General features: G+C 32.0%; 1 protein-coding gene and 1 long non-coding RNA gene across 4 annotated transcripts in view; both read right to left on the bottom strand.

Annotated features, from left to right (window-relative positions):
* Nucleotides 1-22,826, bottom strand: part of LOC127702272 (uncharacterized) — a 48,327-nt gene extending 25,501 nt beyond the window's left edge. Inside the window, exon 1 of the long non-coding RNA XR_007982351.1 lies at nucleotides 21,624-22,826. This is a non-coding gene — a long non-coding RNA (uncharacterized LOC127702272). The remainder of the gene's footprint in view (nucleotides 1-21,623) is intronic.
* The window catches only part of LOC127702270 (zinc finger protein ZPR1-like), a 41,557-nt gene that overhangs the window by 12,475 nt on the left and 5,370 nt on the right, over nucleotides 1-23,712 (bottom strand). For all 3 annotated transcript variants that reach the window (XM_052206399.1, XM_052206397.1, XM_052206398.1), the window contains 13 exons: nucleotides 18,163-18,288; nucleotides 16,646-16,807; nucleotides 15,697-15,781; nucleotides 14,357-14,427; nucleotides 13,446-13,532; nucleotides 12,749-12,793; nucleotides 12,276-12,356; nucleotides 10,875-10,934; nucleotides 6,385-6,451; nucleotides 5,993-6,153; nucleotides 3,851-3,961; nucleotides 3,313-3,402; nucleotides 406-474 (listed from right to left, as the gene is read on the bottom strand). In XM_052206399.1, coding sequence (XP_052062359.1) covers nucleotides 406-474; nucleotides 3,313-3,402; nucleotides 3,851-3,961; nucleotides 5,993-6,153; nucleotides 6,385-6,451; nucleotides 10,875-10,934; nucleotides 12,276-12,356; nucleotides 12,749-12,793; nucleotides 13,446-13,532; nucleotides 14,357-14,427; nucleotides 15,697-15,781; nucleotides 16,646-16,807; nucleotides 18,163-18,288 — 1,215 coding nt within the window. The remainder of the gene's footprint in view (nucleotides 1-405; nucleotides 475-3,312; nucleotides 3,403-3,850; nucleotides 3,962-5,992; nucleotides 6,154-6,384; nucleotides 6,452-10,874; nucleotides 10,935-12,275; nucleotides 12,357-12,748; nucleotides 12,794-13,445; nucleotides 13,533-14,356; nucleotides 14,428-15,696; nucleotides 15,782-16,645; nucleotides 16,808-18,162; nucleotides 18,289-23,712) is intronic.

The raw sequence follows: 23,712 nt of genomic DNA on the forward strand, positions 1-23,712 counted from the left end.
CTGGAAGTTACAAAAATGCTTATTTTTGGCCCCTTTTTGGTCCCTTATTCCTTAACTGTTGGTACCATAACCCCCAAAATCAATCCCAACCTTCCTTTTGTGGTATTGAACCTTATGGTAAAATTTCATAAAGATCCATTCACTTAAACTAAAGTTAGAGTGCGAAAACCAATTTGCCTGGGACTACAGAGACGACGCCGTACGACGACGACGACGACGCCAACGTCATACCAATATACGACCACAAAATTTGTTTGCGGTCATATAAAAATCACAACTTCCATTTGCTCTTCATTGATTCATGAAAACTGTAGTTCCTTTAGGAAACAGAAGAAATTCCAAAGAGCCCATTGCCAAAAAGATAATACTGCAATGACCTAAAGATCCACAAAAAAAATGATATACCTGAAGATAACTGTTCCCTGTTGCATCATCCAAAACAAAGTGGATTCCCAATCTTTTTCCTTCAATGATCTGGAAGATAAAATATGTTTTTCATACTATCAGTTAGAATTATACATCAAAATAAGAGAATAAATTGATGATTGTGCTTGTCACTGTCTGTTTCTCTTTTGTGATTGCCAGTCTGTTTCTCCTTTGTGATTGTCACTTTGTTTATCTTTTGCGATTGCCACTGTCTGTTTAACTTACTAGGTAATTGTCAGTCTGTTTCTCCTTTGTGATTGTCAGTCTGTTTCTCTTTTGTGATTGTCAGTCTTTTTCTCCTTTGTGATTGTCAGTCTGTTTCTCTTTTGAGATTGTCAGTCTGTTTCTTTTTTGTGATTGTCATCGTCTGTTTCTCTTTTGTGATTGTCAGTCTGTTTGGTATTTTTTTTTTGTGAATGTCAGTCTGTTTCTCCATTGTGATTGTCAGTCTGTTTATTTCTTGTGGTTGTCAGTCTGTTTCTCTTTTGTGATTGTCAGTCTGTTTCTCTTTTGACTTTGCAAATGCTGATTTCTCTTTTGTCATTGTCACTGTCTGTTTCTCTTTCGTGATTGTCAGTTTTTTTCTCTTTTGTGATAGTCCCTGTCTTTTTACAAATACCGTGAAAGTACTTTTATATGTGGGGTACCATTTTTCGTGGTTTTTGTGGATGGCTTTATATGGAGAAAATATAACAACTGTTGTCCAAATCATGACAAGGAAAGATCCCCATGTAGGTTTGACTACATTGATATGGGCCTATAATCTAGAGAAAACATCGAATATCTACAAATGCACTATAAACTTTATATACAACTTCAGACAGGATTTTACCCATTTTATCTTTAAACAAACTTAAACTGTACATCTTTTAACCTTTTAATTCTCATGATAAATTTGTTTTGATTGATGAAAGTCAGACTTTTGGTGATGATTTGCGATGATTTTATCTCCTCAAAATTCTTAAACGAAAAAAAATAGTAATTGCAAATTGGACTTGCTTTTTTATTTCATAAGAATTAATTCTACAGTTCAAAGAACATTTGTAGCATTTTTTTATGTTACCTTTTTCTTCAAGTGACATATTTATTACCCAATTAACACCATTGATGATTGTCAATCTGTTGATCATTTGATCTCGGGTTAATTGGTGTCATAACTTCTGATTACACGTGTGCAACAATTAAAATGTTCACTTTTTAATTTACTTCAACGGAGACAATTTGTAAGTATAGATGAATCAGCTTATTTCTGACAGCAATTGCTTTATTAACAATTTGATGAATGTCATGGTCTGTGAAAATAAACACCTTATTTTGCAATGTCCCACAAATCATTATATTAAAAACAAGATATGAATATTTTCAAGAATCTTTGTTTCTGATGGCTTCAAATTCTTCACTTGATTTTTTGTTAGAAACTAAAATCCATGAATTGAAGAACCCACGAACATGTCACTTTTTATCAAACCACAAATATTGATACCCACAAATAAAAGTACTTTCACAGTATCTTGTTTAAGGAAGGGATACACCACTTTGATCCAAACAAAAGTTCTCTGAAAGCAACATCATCAAAATGCATTTTTTTTTTATTAACAACAATTTTTTTTTAATTTCACAGACATGTTTTGCAACAGTCAATTGCCTTCTTATGGAAACCAACTATAATAGAAAACCAAAGGATATGGCACAAAGTCAGTACATGCACAGCAAAAAAAAAACCAAAAGGCAAAGGAACAGCCTTTTCATTGCTGTTCTTCATCTTAAAGTCACAATGAGGCTTTCAACACAGAGCAAAAAAACAAAAACAAAAAAAGACGGTCCTAGCACCAGCTAAAGCAGAATTCTTTGCAAAAATAATTCAGATAGACTTTGTAAGAGGTAACACCACCAACTCAGGCCCGGTAAAAAAAAACATACTGGAAAGTAGTACATATTCAAAACAAAATAGTTCCAAGGAATAGGTGTAAATATCAAACTATGTAAAATTATTGAATGTATTTTTGTAATTTTGGTATCAAATAAAAGGTAAAAGACTGGTGGTCCTTGTAGAACACAGTTTGACTGATAATTTTGAATAATACAAAACTGTATGAATGAATTCTAAAATTGAGGGCATACATTTCCTGATTCTCAGATATGAAGTACCTGTTTGAGGTATCCAAAGTTCTGGTAACCTTTACGGTCTGATGTATATATTGATCCCGCCCTGATAAATGTTTGAAAGTGAAAAATTTAACTAGGATAAGAATGGAGGCCAAGAATAGGTGGTGTTACCATGCTCCTCTTCATGCCTACTTTCCCCGTTATTCATATGAGGCAGATTTCACACGAACTTCTAAAAAAATAATAAGAAGCTAGCATTATCCTTTAACTTCACATTCCTCTATATCAATGATGTTCTGTCACAAAATTATTCATAGTTTGGTGACAATGTTGAATGCATCTTTCCCATCAAACATGAAATAAAGGGTACCACAGATACAGTTAAGACTGCTTCATATCTCGACTTACATCTAGACAATATAATCTATTTCCAAATGCCTTATTCTTTATACTGAAATCGTTTAATGAAAAAAAGAAACTATAAGTATGAGTGAAGTCACAAAAGTATCCCTTGCCCCACATTACTATAAGTATATATAAGTAAGTAAATTCCATTATCTTCTCTTTTACAAGTTTCTCTGGGATTATATACCTTTTAAAACAGTTATTGTTCTACAACTGTGTTAAGTTTCATCTATATCAGATAAGCCATTTAGGAAGAGCTGTGCTTACAAGGCACATATGGATAGACAAACCTAGGGACAGATTGATGGACAAGGTGGTTCCTATATATCTCCACCTGAAACTGTTTGGGGAGGGGGCATAATAAAATAACGGTACCTCATCAATTTTATCACAGAATTCTCCGATCTTCCCTTTCATGTTCTCCTCAGAGCTGTCTCCACGAAAGAATGGATTGGAATCCTTTAGCTGTAATAAACCATGCATCATTAACAAGCAAAACATGTACAATATGACCGGATGATATGCTTGTTCTAACTAGTTAAACTGCAAGCCTTCAAATTTTTGCAAAAGATTTGTTTACACAATTTTTACAAAAATAATGACAATATGTCTAACTTGAATCTTCTTTTATATAAACAGATTAACAAATTAAGAAAATCTTAAAAATCACATATTTTTTCTGACATAAATATGGAAGGAAACAATGTCTGGCTTAACTCCAGATTTCTCATTTTTAACAATTTGAAATTATATTCTTTAATAGATGGATAATCTCTTCTATATTTTTTTTAACAAACATCACATATGACTCTGTAGGTTTGACAGGTTTTTAAATTAGAGTGTTAACACCCTCAATCATCAACAGTCACCCTGTGACACTTCCATTCACTGAATCATCATATGTTTATAGTACCTGATCCTTGATTGCCAGCAAGATTCCTTCCACAGTAGTAAACTTTCCACCTAACGTTCCCATGCCTGTAGAAAAGTCAAGTTCAGGAATGGATAGAGAACTAGTCTCACTCTGAAAAACAAGATGATGATTTATCAAAATACAACTTCTGGTACAAAAAAAATCATTGCATTTATATAAAGCTATACTACTAGTCGTTATTTTCAGTTGTTTCTAAATCTTTTCTACAAAAGAACTTTTCAAATATTTAACATAAATATATCTAATAATGATAAGCTGGTAAATGTTAAAAAATATTGCACAGTTAGTTGTCAGGACTTTTCAATAAATAATTACAAAATAGAAATTTTAATATTTTTGTAATCTTAAGACTGAATTCAGATTTAAAACTTAATATAAGTCAATGAAATGCAAAATGTAGGTTAGATTGGTGTTTTAACGCCACTTTTAAGCACCGCATTTGGGCTATTTCGTGGCGGCCAGTTTTTATTGGTGGAGGAAGCCAGAGTGCCCGGAGAAAACCACTGACCTTCGATAGGAAAACTGACAATCCTAGTCAATTAAGATTGGAGTCAAGTGCACCCGCAGGAGCGGGGTTCGAACTCACAACCTCAGTGTTGACTGGCTAGTGATTACAGTAGTAACTACTTAGACCTCTCGGCCACCAAGGCCCTGTGCATCATTCGAAGTGTGCAACATCAGCGTACTTATATCTGCCTTAGACTCTTTATTTGTACAAAATAACATTGTCAAAAACTTTACTTTTGTTTTTATATCTAATACCAGATGTTATCGCGACAATGGTAAAACATGGACCAGAGACGGATACGTAAATTCCGTGTACGTTTGCAAAGCACGAATGAGTGTAAGTAGCTCTTTCTATGTTATTTCATCAAGAAAATATTCAAAATAAACATGAGATAAAGGTATCAATGACAATTTAAGCATTTTTTGAAGAAATTAGGATGCATAATTAAATTTCACACCTGCGCACTAGTGTACTAGTTCAAACAGAGACATGTCTTTGGTTCAAACAACGCGGTTATGACAATTTTTCATTTTCACCTTTTTAATTTTTTCTTCAAATCATATTTGTAAACGTATTTCTGATAATTTAAATCTTTTTGACTAAATTAATTAGATGCAAACCGCTGAAATGTAAGAAAATAACTTTGAATAGACCGATCAATGTCCGGTTCAAAACAGTTAACCTGTCACCTGAACAGGTAAATTTCAGCTGTTCGACAACTAATTAGCCTTGATTAAAATGAGAAGGTATTAGAGTAGGGGTTGTTTTGATAGTACTTAATGATCATGTCACTTTTATGACCGGAAATGTGTGGCTGTTAAAGGCAAAAGGTTGGGTCAAAAAGATCGCGAATTATGTTAAAATGACCGTCTCTTAAGAAAGTCTTGAAAACTAAAAAGTAGATGACCGTTTCATGCTTTTTCCAGCCGGACTTTTACCAGACATTATTCAAATGTCCAGAATATCATGAATATAGAACCGTTTTGGAAGCCTTGGTTGGAACCACAATTGTTTTCTTTGCTTATCATTGAGAAGTGTTTTATATAATATATCACTAGAACACTTCCGCGACATGGCGGGTCTCTGACTGAATAAAGGTACCTACACCTTATTTTTAGCCTGGATTTTTAGTATTCGTATTGTCATCTGATAAAGTCATGCTGAATTTAAGGTGCACAGTTTTCTCTGCTTTCAAAATCTTTCTGTTTAAGCCGTCCTGGTTTTCTTACTACAACCGGAAAACTACATGTGACAATGATTGATTTTAGAAGTGTCAATCCCTGTATAATGACGAAGCTTAGATGTGATTATGACCCATGTATATAGCAAATCCCAAATACACTGTTTGGTGGTGTGCCTGACAGAGGCGATACAGATTAGGTAGCAGGTAACAGGTGAAATATACTATTGGTATTGGTATCGGATTCAACCCGGAAACTGTTAATTATTGATAATATTAATTATGTTGAAAACAAAAGGGCCTAGAATGGTGTAATTTTTAATCAACACCATTGTCCTATATTAGTTATATATAAAGTTGAATTATTTGATTCGTCGCTTTTACGCCATGCCGGCTAACAAATTCGACCTCGTTATTTTAGTAGTATAGATACCTTCAGAACATCTCTGTTCATATCAGAAACATCAGTGATCTTCAGGGTGATTTTCTTTCCTTTTGGTTCAATTCCTGAGCCACCTTTGACCTCATTGTCACGATGTCCACATTTATCACAGTTTGTAGCCATAATGATAACTTCTTTGAAATGAGGAATGTCTACATTGTGTTAAGAAAATATAAAGTTGAGGTCTTTTTATACAAGATTAAAATAAATACTGGTATAATAATTTTGCAGTCGATTCCATATAAAGATAAGAAACTATTTTTGACATTCAACTATATCTATAAAGTTTAGCTTCTGAAATTTTTGTCAAACAATATGTTTAATTTACATTCTAATTATAAATTTTCAAATACTGTAGAGAATAGTCTTCTGATCAAGGATACCAACTACCTTCATATTAGTTGAACAGAGTTCGTTACATGATGGACAATTGGTCTCGAAAGTAGCAACCTGAAAAAAAAAGTATACATATCATAAATTCATTTTGATACTTTAAGGACACAAGCTTTAAGCCTACATTCCATTGGAAAAATTGGGCGACTAGTTTATTTATATTGACAATCTAAAAGTAAATGCAAATTAGCATAATTTAAAAATTCTAAATTTTCCCACAATGTATCTACAGACTTTAACAAATACACACAGAAGACATGACCTAATACTCATGATACTAGTGTATTCCAAACAGCAAAGCTGTTAACAAATTTTGTGAAGTGAATGTCAGAAATCACTACTGCAGGGGTGTTTAACGTCCTTGACTACCCATGAGGGTCTTGCACTGAAGGTATAATAACTATTGATCATGGGAAGTCAATGTCGTTAAGCACCCCTGTAAAACATGCATGTGTTAACCAATGTTGATGCAGGTTGTAATTTCTATTTAATTTTTACAACAGCTATTTTGCTTTTAAACTGTTTCAACAAAAATTGGAAATGCTAAGGTAGTTAAACCCAAATTGAACTATTTCCTCTAAAAAATAGGTAGTTAGACATCTAACAATTGCGTAATAGTTCTTGAAAATAAATGGGGAATGTGTCCATGGGACACAGATGATGTCCCCGCTTGCATATAACGTTATAAAGGGACATAACTCAAGAGTGATGCTACCCAAATTCATACTTGATCTGAGTTTTGTGGTTTTAAGCATTGTGTATAAGATTCATAACATTTGGTTGAGGCAAACTTAAGTTAGGGAACTGGAAACAAAAAATTCAGCAATTTTTCCATTTGTATAGGGGCATAACTCTAGAATAGTAAAAGTGGTGCTACCCAAATTCAAACTTGATCTGTGTTTTGTGGTAATAGGCATTGTGTATAAGATTCATAACATTTGGTTGTGGCAAACTTAAGTTAGAGGACGGAAACAAAAAATTCAGCAATTTTTCCATTTGTAAAGGGCATAACTCTAGAACGGTAAAAGTGAAGCCACCAAAATTCATACCTGATCTGTGTTTTGTGGTAATAAGCATTATGTATAATTTTTATAACATTTGGTTGAGGCAAACTAAACTTAGAGAACGGAAACCAATTCCTGACATACAGACATAGGAACGGACAGAGGTAAAGGCTTAACAAGAATGTGTCCATAGTATACTGATGCCCCACTACCACTATAATTTTCTATGTTCAATGGACTGTGAAATTGGGGTCAAAACTCTAATTTTGCATTAAAACTAGAAAGATCATATCATAGGGAACAAGTTTCAAGTTGATTGGTTCAACTTCATCAAAAACTACCTTGACCAAAAACTTTAACCTGAAGCGTGACAGATGGACAAACGGATGAACGGACACACAGACCGAAAAACATAATACCCCTAGGTCATGTAGGTGGGGCATAAAAATGCCATTGATCTGGCTTGATTCTAGAGAATTTATTTTCACATAAATGGTTTCTTCTCTAAGGATATGTTGGGGAGCCAGCAAATGGTCAAGAGAAATATTTATCTTCCAATCAGCATTAATTAAAATTAAGCAGAGAGTAAGTTAATTTCATTGCTATCTCATTAAAAAAAAACATGGAAATATAAATCCTAAAAAATTTAATACCTTAACACACTAATTTTTATTATTTCATTATTTATCACTGAAATGCAGATATTTGTGTTAATGCAAAATAGGAACTCTGAATATGAATTAAAATCCAAAAATCTTTTTTTCTATATCAAATCATAGTAGCAACTTCAATTTAGATAGAAGACAATCTGTCAATATATGTGAATAAAATGCTCCGCTGGGCGAAGCTTGATACGACCGCAGAGGTCAAACCCTGAACAGTTGGGGCAAGTATGGACACAACATTCAAGCTTGATACAGTACTAAATTTGGATTGTAATTAAATATTTGACACAGCATAGGTTTCTGACACAGAATGAATGTGGTCTAAGAACTTTAAAAATTTTAATTTACCTATTCAAACAATATCATTACGGTATTATTTGCTTTTATATATAAATCAGAAATAACCAATTTAAAACGGAAAATTTTAAAGAAAAAAAAAGGAAAACCCCCCCCCCCAAATTTGTTTGAACCCCCTTATGATTCATCACCCCCAAACTCAATCCCTGCCTTCCCTTTGTGGTATGGTACCTTGCAGTACAATTTCAGAAAGATCCATACACTTACACACAAGTTATTGTCCTGAAACTAGAAAAATGCTTGTTTTTTGGCCCCTTTTTGGCCCCAAATTCCTAAACATTTAGGGCAATTACCCCCAAACACAAACCCAGCTTTCCCTTTGTGATATGGAACCTTGTAGTACAATTTCATAAAGATCCATACACTTACACACAAGTTATTGTCCTGAAACAAGAACTAGAGGCTCTCAAGAGCCTGTGTCGCTCACCTGTATTTACTGATGCTTTGGAAATCATGTAAAATAAGGTTAAAATCATAATTAACAGTATTAGATATTAGATATTATAATGATATCTAAGATTATAACAAAAAACTGTAAAGTTTCTGTAAAATTACTAACTCAGGGGCAGCAACCCAACAACGGGTTGTCGGATTCATCTGAAAATTTCAGGGCAGATAAATCTAAATCTGATGAACATTTTTGCCACCTGTCAGATTTGCTCTAAATGCTTTAGTTTCAGTGATATAAACCAAAAACTGCATTTTACCCCTATGTTCTATTTTTAACCAAGTCGGCCATGATGGTTGGAAGGCAGGGTCATGGGACAAATTTTTTAAACTAGATACCCTAATAATGATTATGGCCAAGTATGGTTAAATTTGTCTCAGTAGTTTCAGAGAAGAAGGTTTTTGTAAGAGATTACTAAAATTTTTGAAAAATTGTTAAAAATTTACTATAAAGGGCAATAACTTCTAAAGGGGTCGACTGACAATTTTGGTCATGACGACTTATTTGTAGATCTTACTTTGCTGAACATTATTGCTGTTTACAGATTATCTCTATCTATAATAATATTCAAGATAATAACCAAAAACTGCAAAATTTCCTTAAAATTACCAATTCAGGGGCAGCAACCCAACAACAGGTTGTCAGATTTGTCTGAAAATTTCAGGGCAGATAGATCTTGACCTGATAATGAGTTTTACCCGAGTCAGATTTACTCTAAATGCTTTGGTTTCAGAGATATAAGCCAAAATCTACATTTTACCCCTATGTTCTATTTTTAGCCATGGCCCCCATCTTGGTTGGTTGGCGGGGTCATCTGACACATTTTTTAAACTAGATACCCTAATGATGATTGTGGCAAAGTTTGGTTAAATTTGGCCCAGTGGTTTCAGAGGAGAAGATTTTTGTAAAAAGCTAACGACGATGACGGACGACGACAATGACGGACGACGGACGCCAAGTGATGAGAAAAGCTCACTTGGCCCTTCGGGCCAGGTGAGCTAAAAATGCTTGTTTTTTTTGCCCCTTTTTGGCCCATTATTCCTAAAATTTTAAGACAATTACCCCCAAAATCAATCCCAGCCTTCCCTTTGTGGTATGGTACCTTGCAGTACAATTTCAGAGAGATCCATATACTTGAACACAAGTTATTGTCTGGAAACTAGAAAAAATGCTTATTTTTGGCCCCTTATTCCTAAACGTTTTGGGCAATTACCCCCAAACTCAATTCCAGCTTTCCCTTTGTGATATGGAACCTTGTAGTACACTTTCAGAAAGATCCATACACTTACACACAAGTTAATGTCATGAAATTAGAAAAAATGCTTGTTTTTTGCCCCTTTTTTGGCCCCTAATTCCTAAAATTTGGAGGCAATTACCCCCAAAATCAATCCCAGCATTCCTTTTTTGATATGGAACCTTGTGGTACAATGTCAGAGAGATCCATACACTAACACACAAGTTATGTCTGGAAGTTACAAAAATGCTTATTTTTGGCCCCTTTTTGGTCCTTATTTCCTTAACTGTTGGTACCATAACCCTCAAAATCAATCCCCACCTTCCTTTTGTGGTATTGAACCTTATGGTAAATTTCAAAGAGATCCATTCACTTAAACTAAAGTTAGATTGTGAAAACCAATGTGCCTTCGGACGACGACGACGACGTCATACCAATAGACGATTGCGGTCGTATAAAAATGCTTTTTTTTGGCCCCTAAATCCTTAACTGTTGGTACAATAACCCCCAAAAATCAATCCAAACTTTCCTTTAGTGGTATTGAACCTTATGGTAAAATTTCATAGAGATCCATTCACTTAAACTAAAGTTAGAGTGCGAAAAAACCAATGTGTCTTCGGACGACGACGACGCCAACGTCATACCAATATAAGACTGCGGTCGTATAAAAAGGATGGTACAGAAATGTACTATATTTTGTCATATTTTTGATACATTTCAAAACATTACATAACAACCTCTACAAATAATACAAATAATTCAATATTCATACCTCCCCCTTGGCATCAAACATGTTAAATGTTTCATTTTCTTTCATCTCTTGTTCAGCATCCTAAAATATTATTATAAAGTAATTTTTTATTTCATATTTGTGTGAAATTACCTGACAATAGTTATATCAACATTTCTATACACAATGATTGAATGGAATGTCATGAAAACATTTTATTATTCACATAGTTTTTTACATATTTATTACAAAATGAATGTAGAATACACCAACTATCAACTAAATGAACAACAACAATAAAAACTTAGAATAATCTATAATAAATTTTCTGTGTTGTTGTCTCTTTAATTCTCTTTTTCCAAACTGATTTAGATCATTTAGAGCTATTATAATATTCCATGTTGATCAAAAGTTTAAATGCCATGCTTGCAAACTTTGTTTAGACGTTTGCTCACACATAGTAATTAAGATTGACACCTAAATTCAATGTGTAGGCAGAGTAACAGTCTGTTTACAATATACAAAGATTTGATTGAACAATGAATACCATATTGTTTCCAGTCAAATCAGATCAAATTTTTATATATTGTAAACAGACTGTTACTCCTCCTACCCTTTGAATTATGGTGTCAATTTTAATAACAATATTTGAGGAAACATCCAAACAAAGTGTGCAAGCAAGGCATTTAAACTTTTGATCATCAAGGAGTACTATAATAGCTTTAAAATGTAAATTGACTTTTTTTTTGTGATATTAAACTGCAAAACACTAGTACTACATCTGCAACTAATTTGTCATCACTATTCACAAGTTAGAACTGCCTAGTGGACTTCTGGTAAAACCGTTGATTAGCTAGTATAGATGAAACTATATTCAGATCAATAGTTAGGATTTAGATTTTTCCCAAGAAGATATAACTGGCTAGTTATTCCATTGATAAAAAATTTCTATTCCGTTATATTTTTGGGTAGGTATATTTGTAATATTTTGTTATCTTTACCTAATTTTGCATCTCCCTCAAAATAATAAGTTAGTGTAAGCACACCAAGCCTATTTTATGACTAGTCTTTTGTTTAGCCATGCATATAGATTAGAAATGTTTTATATTCAGATGAATTAATGAGGGATAATTTAATGGTATATATCCTCATATTACCCATCTCACTTTAACACATGCATTTTATGTACAGAAAGGTTTTGATACTAACATGTGTCTTCGGTGCTAAAAAGCTTAATATCATCTCTTGATTTCAATATAAGTATTACTTAACAGAAACTACCCTTTCTCACCCTAACTTGGAAATTTCTTCTCTTTGACTCTTACCACCCTTTTCATATCATAATAAAACTAACAAAATTATCTTTTTGTAAAAAACACATGAAAAAGATCTTATGATAATTTAAGGATTTTAATACTGGCTAATATTTGTAGTAATGTTTACCTGTGACAATCCTAAGTTTTCATTATCTGCTTTAGATCTGTTGTAATGTGAAATTTTCATCTGAGGATCGGTCTGAGGTGCATATTTACCATTGTTAAGAAAAATTCAATACATTTCATAAAATGTCAACTTAGCCAAAAAATTACATCTCTTTTATTTTTTATTTTGCTGTTGGGTTGTTGTCTCATTGATGCATACCCAACATCTTCTTTTATTCATACTAGATTTTATTATGCCTTCAAAATCAGTTATGCTTAAAATGTAGCACAATGTATAAATTTTTCTGGAATATTTTATTTTATGGAAGAAAATTTTACTTTATTGTGTTTGCAGCAAGTTATAATTATATGGTTCCACTTTTAATTAGTGTCATCTTGCATTTACATAGAAACTTTTCTACAATAATACATAATTCAACTTAAAAAATACTTAAAACTTTTTTTTAAAACAAAGGACAATAATGATACAAAAGGATATAAATTTTCAATATAACTGTTTCCACTTGGGTCTGTTAGGACCTGAAAATAAAAAATAAAATAAATTCAAGTTGTTATTTAAGTATTAATCTCTGTGAAACTTAATACAAAGTATTTAAATATCAAGATTCACTAGATATATAATAATAAGCTGCACCAAGAGCACATGATGGGCCCTTATTGTGCATATTGAAATTGTTGCTAAAATTAAATGGGATATCTAGAAAGCATTTATAAAGCAGAGAAGCAAATAAAACAGCTCTGTAGAAAAACATGCATGATGATACCCTGAAGCATATAATTATTGTATTCTAAAATTATGACTGTTTAAAGTATGACTTATCAGAAAAAAATAAAAATCAAAAGAGTACATTCACAAATCTCAATAACAATGTCAAATTTGTAGTAATTTGATCCAAGCATACTATAACTAGTGCAAGATGGATGGATGGTCGGACCGACATTGGTTTACCATAAAACATCCCGTCTTTGACGGGCATACAATAAAAACAAGGAGTTGCAAGTGTTGTTATACTAAACATACCCCGCTCATAATTTAAAGTGTCAAAAAATACTCTGAAGAGTAAGGTATAATAATAAATGTGCATGGATGGATACTCTATATCCTTTGTTTTTCTATTATAAACTGTATATTGGCAAATTCTTATTATAGAAGTCATAGCATCATACTTACTAGGTCAAATGGTTCCTTCAATAGCAGAAGTTCATTAAGCTTAACAATGAATTCATCAATTTGGACTGCTATTTCTGGGTGTTGTATCTATCAAACAAAATCAGCAAATTAGAATAATTTATCAGATTTATAAATACATTTTTATCAAACTCAACATTTATTTTTTCATGGGTGTATATTTTGTGGATTAGGAAAAGATTGCACTTCTTTGGATTAGAAGCATACAGCAAAAAATCAAGCTGATTTGTAAGACAGGTGAAGTTTTTGTTTTAGTAGAAGAAAACTGATAGCATTATTATTTCTCATTTTGCATATCTCAACTTGTTTGTCAACTTTGCTATGTTTTGCCTGGTTGGTAAAATTCAGTTTTTGAAGGTGCTCATTAGTAAAGATTTATTGAAGCATTTTGGTTCCTCAATGCTTTCAACTTCGTACTTTATTTGGCCTTCTTTAATTCGAGCATCACTGATGAGCCTTTTGTATAGGAAATGCGTGTCTGGCAAATAAAATTTGAATCCTGGTATCTAAGATGAGTTTATTTACAACCACTGGGTCTATGCCACTGCTGGTGTAGGTTTCCTCCCTGAGGGTACCACCAGCCCAGAAGTCAGCACTTCTAAGTTGACATGAATTATCATTAATATGATCAAAATTATAAATTAACTGTTTACAAAACATAGAATTTTTTCAAAAGACTAGGGATTTTTTCACCCTAGGAATAAATTACCCTAGCTGTATTTGGGAAAAAATTTTGGAATTTTGGGTCCTCAATGCTCTTCAATTTTGTACTTTAAATCATTTGGCTTTTTTAACTTTATCTTATTTGAGTGTCACTGATAGTCTTTTGAAAACAAAATGCATGTCTAGAATATAAAATTTCAATCCTTGTATATGTGATGAGTTCATTTTACCTTTCTTAAAGGTTGATCTTGTGATAAGCCTTCTACAGCTCTCTGTATAATACCTTCAACTGTTGTCAAAGCTACAAAAAATAGGAATTATTATTTTTTTTATCTTTATAAATTCATATTGAACACATATATATATATATACATTTATTTTTGTTATATATTGAATGTAAATTCAGAAATTATTGCAATGTTTTTATTAATGTGGAAAATACAACAGTGTCAGGTTTGCAATAATAAAAACTCCATTCATAATTTCAGTAGTGACTTTCCTTCATACGTTTTTGCAATCACATTAATGAGATTTTGTATTTTTGCACGTGGGCAAGAATTCGCAATAATAAATGCACAAATTAATCTTTGAACTTATAGTATATCATTAGTATTTAACCAACACAAATTCAAACAACAGTTGTGTTAAACTTGTATGAAAGGGGCCTTTCTAACCCCTACATCTTTTTTCTGTAATGGCCTTAGTAGTGGTCTCAAACTGATTATTGGTATTTTATTACCTGTATATAAAAAATCAGGAGATATAAAATGATTGCTTCTGAGACAACTATCCACCAGAGATCAAATAAATTGGAATTAAGCAACAATAGGTCACCCTATGTCTTCATCAATGAGCAAAACCCTATCTAAAGTCAGTTACAAAAGGCCCTGACATTTGGATGTGAGCCAAGGCTCCGTGTTGAGGCCATACTTTGACCTATAATTGTTAACTTTTGATACATTGTGACCTGGATGGAGAGTTGTCTCATTGGCACTCATACCAGATCTTCTTATTTATACTGAAATAACAAAATGTAAATCAATTCAAACAAGAAAACCAACGGCTAGCTTTTAAATATAACAGTAAACCAAAAACAAATAAGACAGACTTGGACCAACAACCACCACTGAATTGCAGGCTCCCGAGGATGAGCACATAAAGAAGGTGGCAGGGTTAAACATGTATGTCAATTTTAGGTTGTTGACAGTTTTACTTCTGTTTACTGATTCCTTTGAAAAAAATTAAAATTAAACCCCTCCCACAACTAAAATATTGCATTTCAGACCTTTATCTGGCCATCAGGAATGACCTCAATACAAATGTTTCTTTTTAAGGTGAAAGAGAGGTGAAAGATATTAATTTTATATGCATATAAATAATGTTAGCCCTAGGTTTGTTGTTACTGTTGCTGACAAATAACAAATCAATATAAAAATAAGAATTTCCTTTTAATTCAGTTTCAGCACTTCAATTAACAACCCCTATTCCCCAACAAAAAAAGTTTTCAAAGCTTTGCATCCAAAAACAGTAATAATTTAGGACTTAATTAGATTAAACTTTATATATATACCTCCTTTGTTTGGCGGATTTTCAAACTCTAATTTAGGAATGGCTATTGTTGCTGTATTGGTCTGTACAACTTGTCTGTTTAAATCCTAAAAGTTAAGACAGTGCATAAGTAAAGTATAAACTTGTAAGTATGATACTGAAATTACATGTTCTATAAACAATACAGATAGTGAACTATCATTGATTTTTGATTTTTAAGTTTGTTGTTGATTACCATTTTCCTTTTATGTCTTTCATTTAAAAAAACAGGATTAAACAATACTGATAGTGTTAGAAACAGCGACAATTTATGTAATATATATATAAGTTGTGAACCAAAATTCAAACATCTACTCAGTGGTTGCAGGAATAAATTATGGTTCAAGTATTTCACATATATCATTTTTACAGAATTTTGCCATTTGATTTTTGTACAAGTTATGATGACAAAACCATTGATTTTGATCAATTCTGTAACATGTTTTTATAAGCTCTTTAACATTTTCAATGTTTGTATAAGGTTTGGATTTTCAAATATTTGTGTCCTTATCATCACTGAAGAAAATTGTATTGTCAAAATATGCGTTTGGTGCAGAAAAATTTGGCATATTATATTTTCACTAGTAATATTCTTGACAGCAATGTTTTTTTTTAACCGCTTTCTTAATGCCGAAAATCGTCAACAAGTATTGTGTAAAATTGAGTTTAAACATATTTGACTGACAAAAACAAATTCTGCAATGGCCGTCAAACCGGAAATATAGGTAAATGCAATGAGGGATCTGATTCGAGAACCAGATAAAGCCATCCAGGTTTGCCGATCTAATAAAATATAATTATATAATTTCTTTTTAAAGATTTGCAAACCAACCAACCCTATTTTTTTTCAGAAGGCTACAGTAAACACACATATATAAAAAAAATTTAAGGCAAATCATAAACACACATTTTTTTTTTATTTGGCCTTATACCTTTCGGTTCTGAATGTTGACTGTATACTTGACTCCCTTGTCCTGGATTCTTCCACCAGGTTGCAGCTCAGAGTTGTGATAACCACAATTATCACAGGTAAATGAACTGACGATGACATCTTTGAAGAAAGGAATTCTGGTTAAAAATAATCGTGTTAAACCCTGAAAATATATAACAGTTTAAATTAGAATCTGGAATTTAATTATTAAATTTAACAGTTAATGTTATGTGAAGAATGTTTTCTATGTGATACGTCAGAAATATGAAGTATTAACCAGTCAGAGCTCAGACATAAACAAGTTGTTTTTTGTTTTTGACTTACAGAAGTCAAAAAATATATTTATTATAAAAATGTGTTTTAATTTTCAGACATATATTTAAGTCAGAAAATGACAGACTTGTTTATGTCTGTTTATGTTTATGAAAAGACTTAATTCTAATTGGTGGCCAAAGTGCACCACCTATGACATCATTAACCTGTCTGTGAGTTCACATGGATCTGAGCTATCTATATTTAATTATCTAATTGAACATTTTTACTGAACTATTTTCCTCATTTTGTGTGATTATAGATGGTTGCTTTGTAAAGTAAATAAACATTATCTCCGTTTTTTTAGGCTCTCATGCATATTTTTCTTTAGAAGACAAAGCATTGTCTTTCAATGTTGTCATAATTTCATGTAGATGCTTGACCTTTTTATAAATGTGCTTGGGTCCTGAAGTTGACCAATTTTGGTAACTCATTGACTTGTAGGAGTCAATATTTGCAACTTTTTAATTCAGGTCAAATATTTCTTGCTTAACACTAATTGACTAATTGAAGTCATAATTTGTCTTAAATTAAAGGGAGACAAATCTTGAATCCTTCAAGTTTAGAACTCTTATGAGTCAAAAGATTTAGACTTATATATGTCCGAGCTCTGACTGTTAACTCAAATAAAAAAGAAAGAAAAGGGTTGTTTTGACAGCAAATCTGTACATTTGTTTTCATTCTACAAATCACATAAACTGAAAGAATCACTATGATTTCTTCAATACACATGATACAAGTTAATGTAAAGCACAAAATAGTTCCAGTGAGAGCCTTGATATACATGTCATAAAAGATCCTATTTTTTTTCAGCCATCGTTTCCCCAAAACTATATCAGAAAGGAGAATTGAAACGCGGAATGTGTCAAAGAGACAACAACATGACCAAAGAACAGAAAACAGTTTGGTTGGGAAACCACAATTTAAAACATGTTTAACACATACATGTATTTTAATACTGAAAACCAACTTATTTTCTCAGATACTTTATTTCGCGTTTAGCCCTTTCAAGCCCGTGCCACCATGGCCACAGTGATTTAATTTTAGAATTTTCAAATTTATTTGATGTAGTTAAATAGGGAAAGATCCAAAATAAACATCATCACATGATTATAATCGAGTAATTTATCTACTCGTGAAAGTAGTGGAAATAAATTGCTAGCGAAAATTAGTTGGTTTACAGTATATGGACCTTAGGAAACATACATTATTTTCACACTTGAAGCAAAGACTTTCAATCTCCATGACTTCTGGTGTTTCATCATCTGCAGTTATATCACGGAAAAGTGATTTAGAAGTTTCCACCTTCAGCTTTTCATCTGAATTAGCCATCTGTTTAGAAAAAAAAATTAACATATTGATAATAACATGGATATTAATCAGCCTTCAACAATTATTGTTGAAAATTAAACAATGTGGAATAAGGTTCTTTCTAACTTTTTCTTAAAAAAAAATACAATTTACTTTTTACATGATTACAATATTACAACCTAAACATGCTAAAGCATGCAGATTTAAAATGTTGAAAGATAAATTTCTGTATAAATCACAATATAAGATTTCTCAAAAGATAATTAAGCCACATTATATTACATTTATCAGCATGATTATCTATGACTAGATATTTTCAGCTTCCAAGAAATAAGTATACAAGCATTCTGAGGGTATTGCATGGCAATACATAGTCCCCTACCAGTTAAAAAGTTATTGTACTGGAACAAAATGCTAACTTGATCTATAACTTGTCATGGTGCAAACTATATAAAAAATATCAAGGCAATATCTTCAAGCATGACCAAAAAAAGTGTTGAAAACTGATTATTTAAGTGAATTTTCTAAGTCCAAGGACCAAAACTCTGCACAAAATCACCAGACCGGTACAAAATTCGAACTTGATCTGTAACTTGTCATGATAAAACTATATACCAATTATCCAATCAATATCTTCAAGCATGACGAAAAAAAGTGCAAAAAACCTGATTATTCGAGTGGATTTTCTAAGTCCAAGGACCATAACTCTGCACAAAATCATCAGACCGGAACAAAATTCGAACTTGATTTGTAACTTGTCATGATGAAACAATACACTAAATATCAAATCAATATCTTCAAGCACGAAGAAAAAAGTGTGGAAAACTGATTTGCCGGTTTGACGGATGGACAGTCAGACAGACGGAGTGCAAACCTAAAGTCCCCTTCGACCTTGTAGGGAGGGGACTAATACTCTTTGTCAATCATTGGTAATACTTACATGTTTAAAACTTATTATTATATACTTCAGGATGTAAATGTATTTAAAGTTATATTCAATTGTACAATTTGATTTGTCTGATTTCAGTTGTCTTAACAAGATTTAAATAAAATGCTTCGCTGGGCGCAGCTTGATACGACCGCAGAGGTCGAACCCTGAACAGTTGGGGCAAGTATGGACACAACATTCAAGCTTGATACAGCTCTGAATTTGGATTGTGATTACGGTAAATATTTGACACAGCATAGGTTTCTGACACAGAAAGAATGTGGTCTAAGAACTTGAATTTTTTTAATTTACCTATTATGGTCCAATGTTCAAAATCAAAATACATATTTAGACTCAGCATATCAAAGAACCCCATATATTCAATTTTTGTTGAAATCAAACAAAGTTTAATTTTGGACCCCAACTTGGACAAACTTGAAAACTGGGCCCATAATCAAAAATCTAAACACATGTTTAGATTCAGCATATCAAAGAACCCCAAGAATTCAATTTTTGTTAAAATCAAACTAAGTTTAATTTTGGACCCTTCAGACCTTAATGTAGACCAATTTAAAAAACGGGACCCAAAATTAAAAATCTAAATACACGGTTAGATTTGATATATCAAAGAACCCCAATAATTCAATTTTTGATGAAATCAAACAAAGTTTAATTTTGGACCCTTTTGACCTCAATATGAACCAATTTGATAGCTGGGCCCACAAATAAAAAATCTAAATACATGGTTAGATTCAGCATATCAAAGAACCCCATATATTCAATTTTTGTTGAAATCAAAAAAAGTTTAATTTTGACCCCAACTTGGACCAACTTGAAAACTGGGCCCAAAATCAAAAATCTGAACACATGTTTAGATTCAGCATATCAAAGAACCCCAAGAATTCATTTTTTGTTAAAATCAAACTAAGTTTGATTTTGGACCCTTTGGTCCTTAATGTAGACCAATTTAAAAAACGGGACCCAAAATTAAAAATCGAAATACACGGTTAGATTTGGCATATCAAATAACCCCAATAATTCAATTTTTGATGAAATCAAACAAAGTTTAATTTTGGACCCTTTTGACCTCAATATGAACCAATTTGATAGCGTGCCCACAAATAAAAAATCTAAATGCATGGTAAGATTCAGCATATCAAAGAACCCCATATATTCATTTTTTGTTGAAATCAAACAAAGTTTAATTTTGGACCCCAATTTGGACCAACTTGAAAACTGGCCCACAAATAAAAAATCTAAATACATGTTTAGATTCAGCATATCAAAGAACCCCATATATTCAATTTTTGTTGAAATCAAACAAAGTTAAATTTTGGACCCCAACTTGGACCAACTTGAAAACTGGGCCCATAATCAAAAATCTAAACACATGTTTAGATTCAGCATATCAAAGAACTCCAAGAATTCAATTTTTGTTAAAATCAAACTAAGTTTAATTTTGGACCCTTTGGACCTTAATGTAGACAAATTTAAAAAACAGGACCCAAAATTAAAAATCTAAATACACAGTAAGTTTTGGCATATCAAAGAACCCCAATAATTCAATTTTTGATGAAATCAAACAAAGTTTAATTTTGGACCCTTTTGACCTCAATATGAACCAATTTGATAGCGGGGTCAAAAATTAAAAAATCTAAATACATGGTTAGATTCAGCATATCAAAGAACCCCATATATTCAATTTTTGTTGAAATCAAACAAAGTTTAATTTTGGACCCCAATTTGGACCAACTTGAAAACTGGGCCAAAAATCAAAAATCTAAATACATGTTTAGATTCAGCATATCAAAGAACCCCATATATTCAATTTTTGTTAAAATCAAACAAAGTTTAATTTTGGACCCTTTGGACCTTAATGTAGACCAATTTGAAAACTGGACCCAAAAATAAAAATCTTAATACACGGTTAGATTCGGCATAACAAATAAATAAATGTGGTCAAAGATTTTACAAATCTAATGTGCCAAACTGTGCAATTAAAGATTACTTCTTGAAATTTTTCAATATTTGAAATTTGAAAAAAAAATAATATTTGAAGAATAATTCTTTTTAATTTCTGAAATCTGAAATGAGAAAAAATTGACCCCCCACAATTTCTTTTTACCCCCCCCCCTTTTTTTCCCCCAAAAAATTCTTTCCCTCAAGATATGGTCATAATCTCAATCAAATTTCCAATGGAGTTTGCAACCATAATTACCCATTTAAATTTACCATAGTGCTAACTTAATCTATTTTATAATAGAATTTAAAATATAGTGTCAAATCTTTCATATGGATTTTTTTGTAAAAAAAAAAGATGCAACATTTGCAGATATTTTTACTGGTCTTCCTTTATAAATATGCATTTCTTTAAACATAATTTAAAAGCAGTGTAAGGGAAGTAACCAAAACGTTGTATTTGGATTACCTCCCTTACACTGTTTTAAATTATCTTAATTGTTCATTAACCATTACTTTATGGTGTAACACCACTAATTCGGCCCGGCCAGAAAGCACATACCAGAAAGTAGTACATATTTAACACAAAATAGTTCCTACGCATGAGTGTAACTTTCAAAATATGTAGAATATTTAGGTATTGTTGGTATGAAATGAAAGCTGAATGACTGGTGATCATTGTAGAACACTTTTTGACTTATAAGTTTGAATATTAAAAAACTGCACCAAATTTTATAAAGAGGGTACTTTTTGCCTGTATGTCAGATCTGAAGTACCTGTTTTGGTACATCCGAAGTTCCGGGAACCAGTTCTTTCTTGTATGCCATTAAAGGTATGTTGATTTTTCCAGTACAAGACACCATAAAGTGTTGCTTTGACATGCAATGATTGTCACTTTATTTGAACTTGAAACAAAAGAGCTGTGTCTGCTTGAAATTGAGGAATTTAACATAGAAAGCAATGGGGCCATGAATTAGTGGTGTACTTCCTTATACATAATTTAAAAGCAGAGTAAGGGAGATAATTTCAATGATGTATTTGATTTATCTCCCTTACACTGCTTTATATATGTTTTGTACTAAAGTATTTGTCCATTAACCAGGACAACCTTGTTTTTCCCCCTTTTTTGCCCCTAATTCCTAAACGGTTTGAGCCATAACCCCCCAAAGCAAATCCTAACCATCCCTTTGTGGTATGGTAACTTGTAGTATAATTTCAGAGAGATCCATACACCGTTCCAGTTATTGTCTGGAAACTAGAAAATGCTTATTTTTGGCCCCTTTTTGGCCCCTAATTCCTTAACTGTTGGTACCATATCCCCCAAAATCAATCCCCACCTTCCTTTTGTGGTATTGAACCTTATGGTAAAACTTCAAAGAGATCCATTCACTTAAACTAAAGTTAGAGTGCGAAAACCAATGTGTCTTCGGACGACGACGACGACAACGCCGACGTCATACCAATATACGACCGCAAAAATTTTTTGCGGTCGTATAAAAATAATCTTCCCTTATTCTTCTAAAAAAAATGTACTTAATAAATTTAATATAAAAGTAACTTTTTTTACAACACCTGAAATTCTCAAGATTTGGCATGTTTTGGGAGTGAAACATAACTCATACATTTTTTTTCTGGTTAGCTTACATATTTTTAAAAGAGTTCAACCTCTTATCTCAAGAACTAAATAAAGAAATCTTCTGTGCCCATATGTTTAGTTAGCTGTGCAAGGCAATCTAAAATTGTCACCTGAAGACAAACCTTAAGTGTCATTTTGCCATACATGTATATAATATAAAATTGTACCTTTTGTACCAGAATATACCCAAGTAAACAGTTTCAACACAATTTGAGTGATTTTAAAATTGTTTCAGGCATGTTAATCATGTCTCAATATGACAATTTATCCCAAAATAAATAAAAAGTTTCAATATATTTTTATTTGTGACATATTGAAATGTTCAAATGTTACAATTTTTAATGAATACACTTACAAAAAACTAATTTTAAGGGTAATCATGGTAATAAACTTGACAGGACAAATGTTTTGTCTGAATGAAAAAATGCAAATGTTTTTTTTTTTATCTACATGTATCAAAAGATTTACTTAACAGTTTGAGAATATGAGGATTTAATAATTTTTCATTGAAAATAAGAATTATCTTATTCAAATTCAGAGAAAAATTTCAAATTTTACAAATTTTATTTACCAAAATCCATATTTGAAGGTATATTTTGTAATCCTTAATCATGTTAATCAGACAAGGGTATAACTCTACAGGGTTATTACAGAAAAATAACATACATTTGTTATTGTGGATACATATAGATTCTACCACTGCATCGAGTGTGATACGATATTTATCTACTCGAGACAGTTAAATTTTCAAATTTAAAACGCGAGGCTCGCCGAGCGTTTTAAATATTTAAAATTTAACTGTCGAGAGTGGATAAATATCATATTACACGAGATTTGGTGGTGGAATCTGTTTCTCTAATGATTTTCAAACAATACACAGGCAAATTTATTCATTCTTTTCGAATGATCTGCAAAAAGATGT

Source organism: Mytilus californianus, unplaced genomic scaffold (assembly GCF_021869535.1).
Source record: "Mytilus californianus isolate M0D057914Y unplaced genomic scaffold, xbMytCali1.0.p SCAF_5, whole genome shotgun sequence".
Taxonomy (NCBI): Eukaryota; Metazoa; Mollusca; class Bivalvia; order Mytilida; family Mytilidae; genus Mytilus; species Mytilus californianus.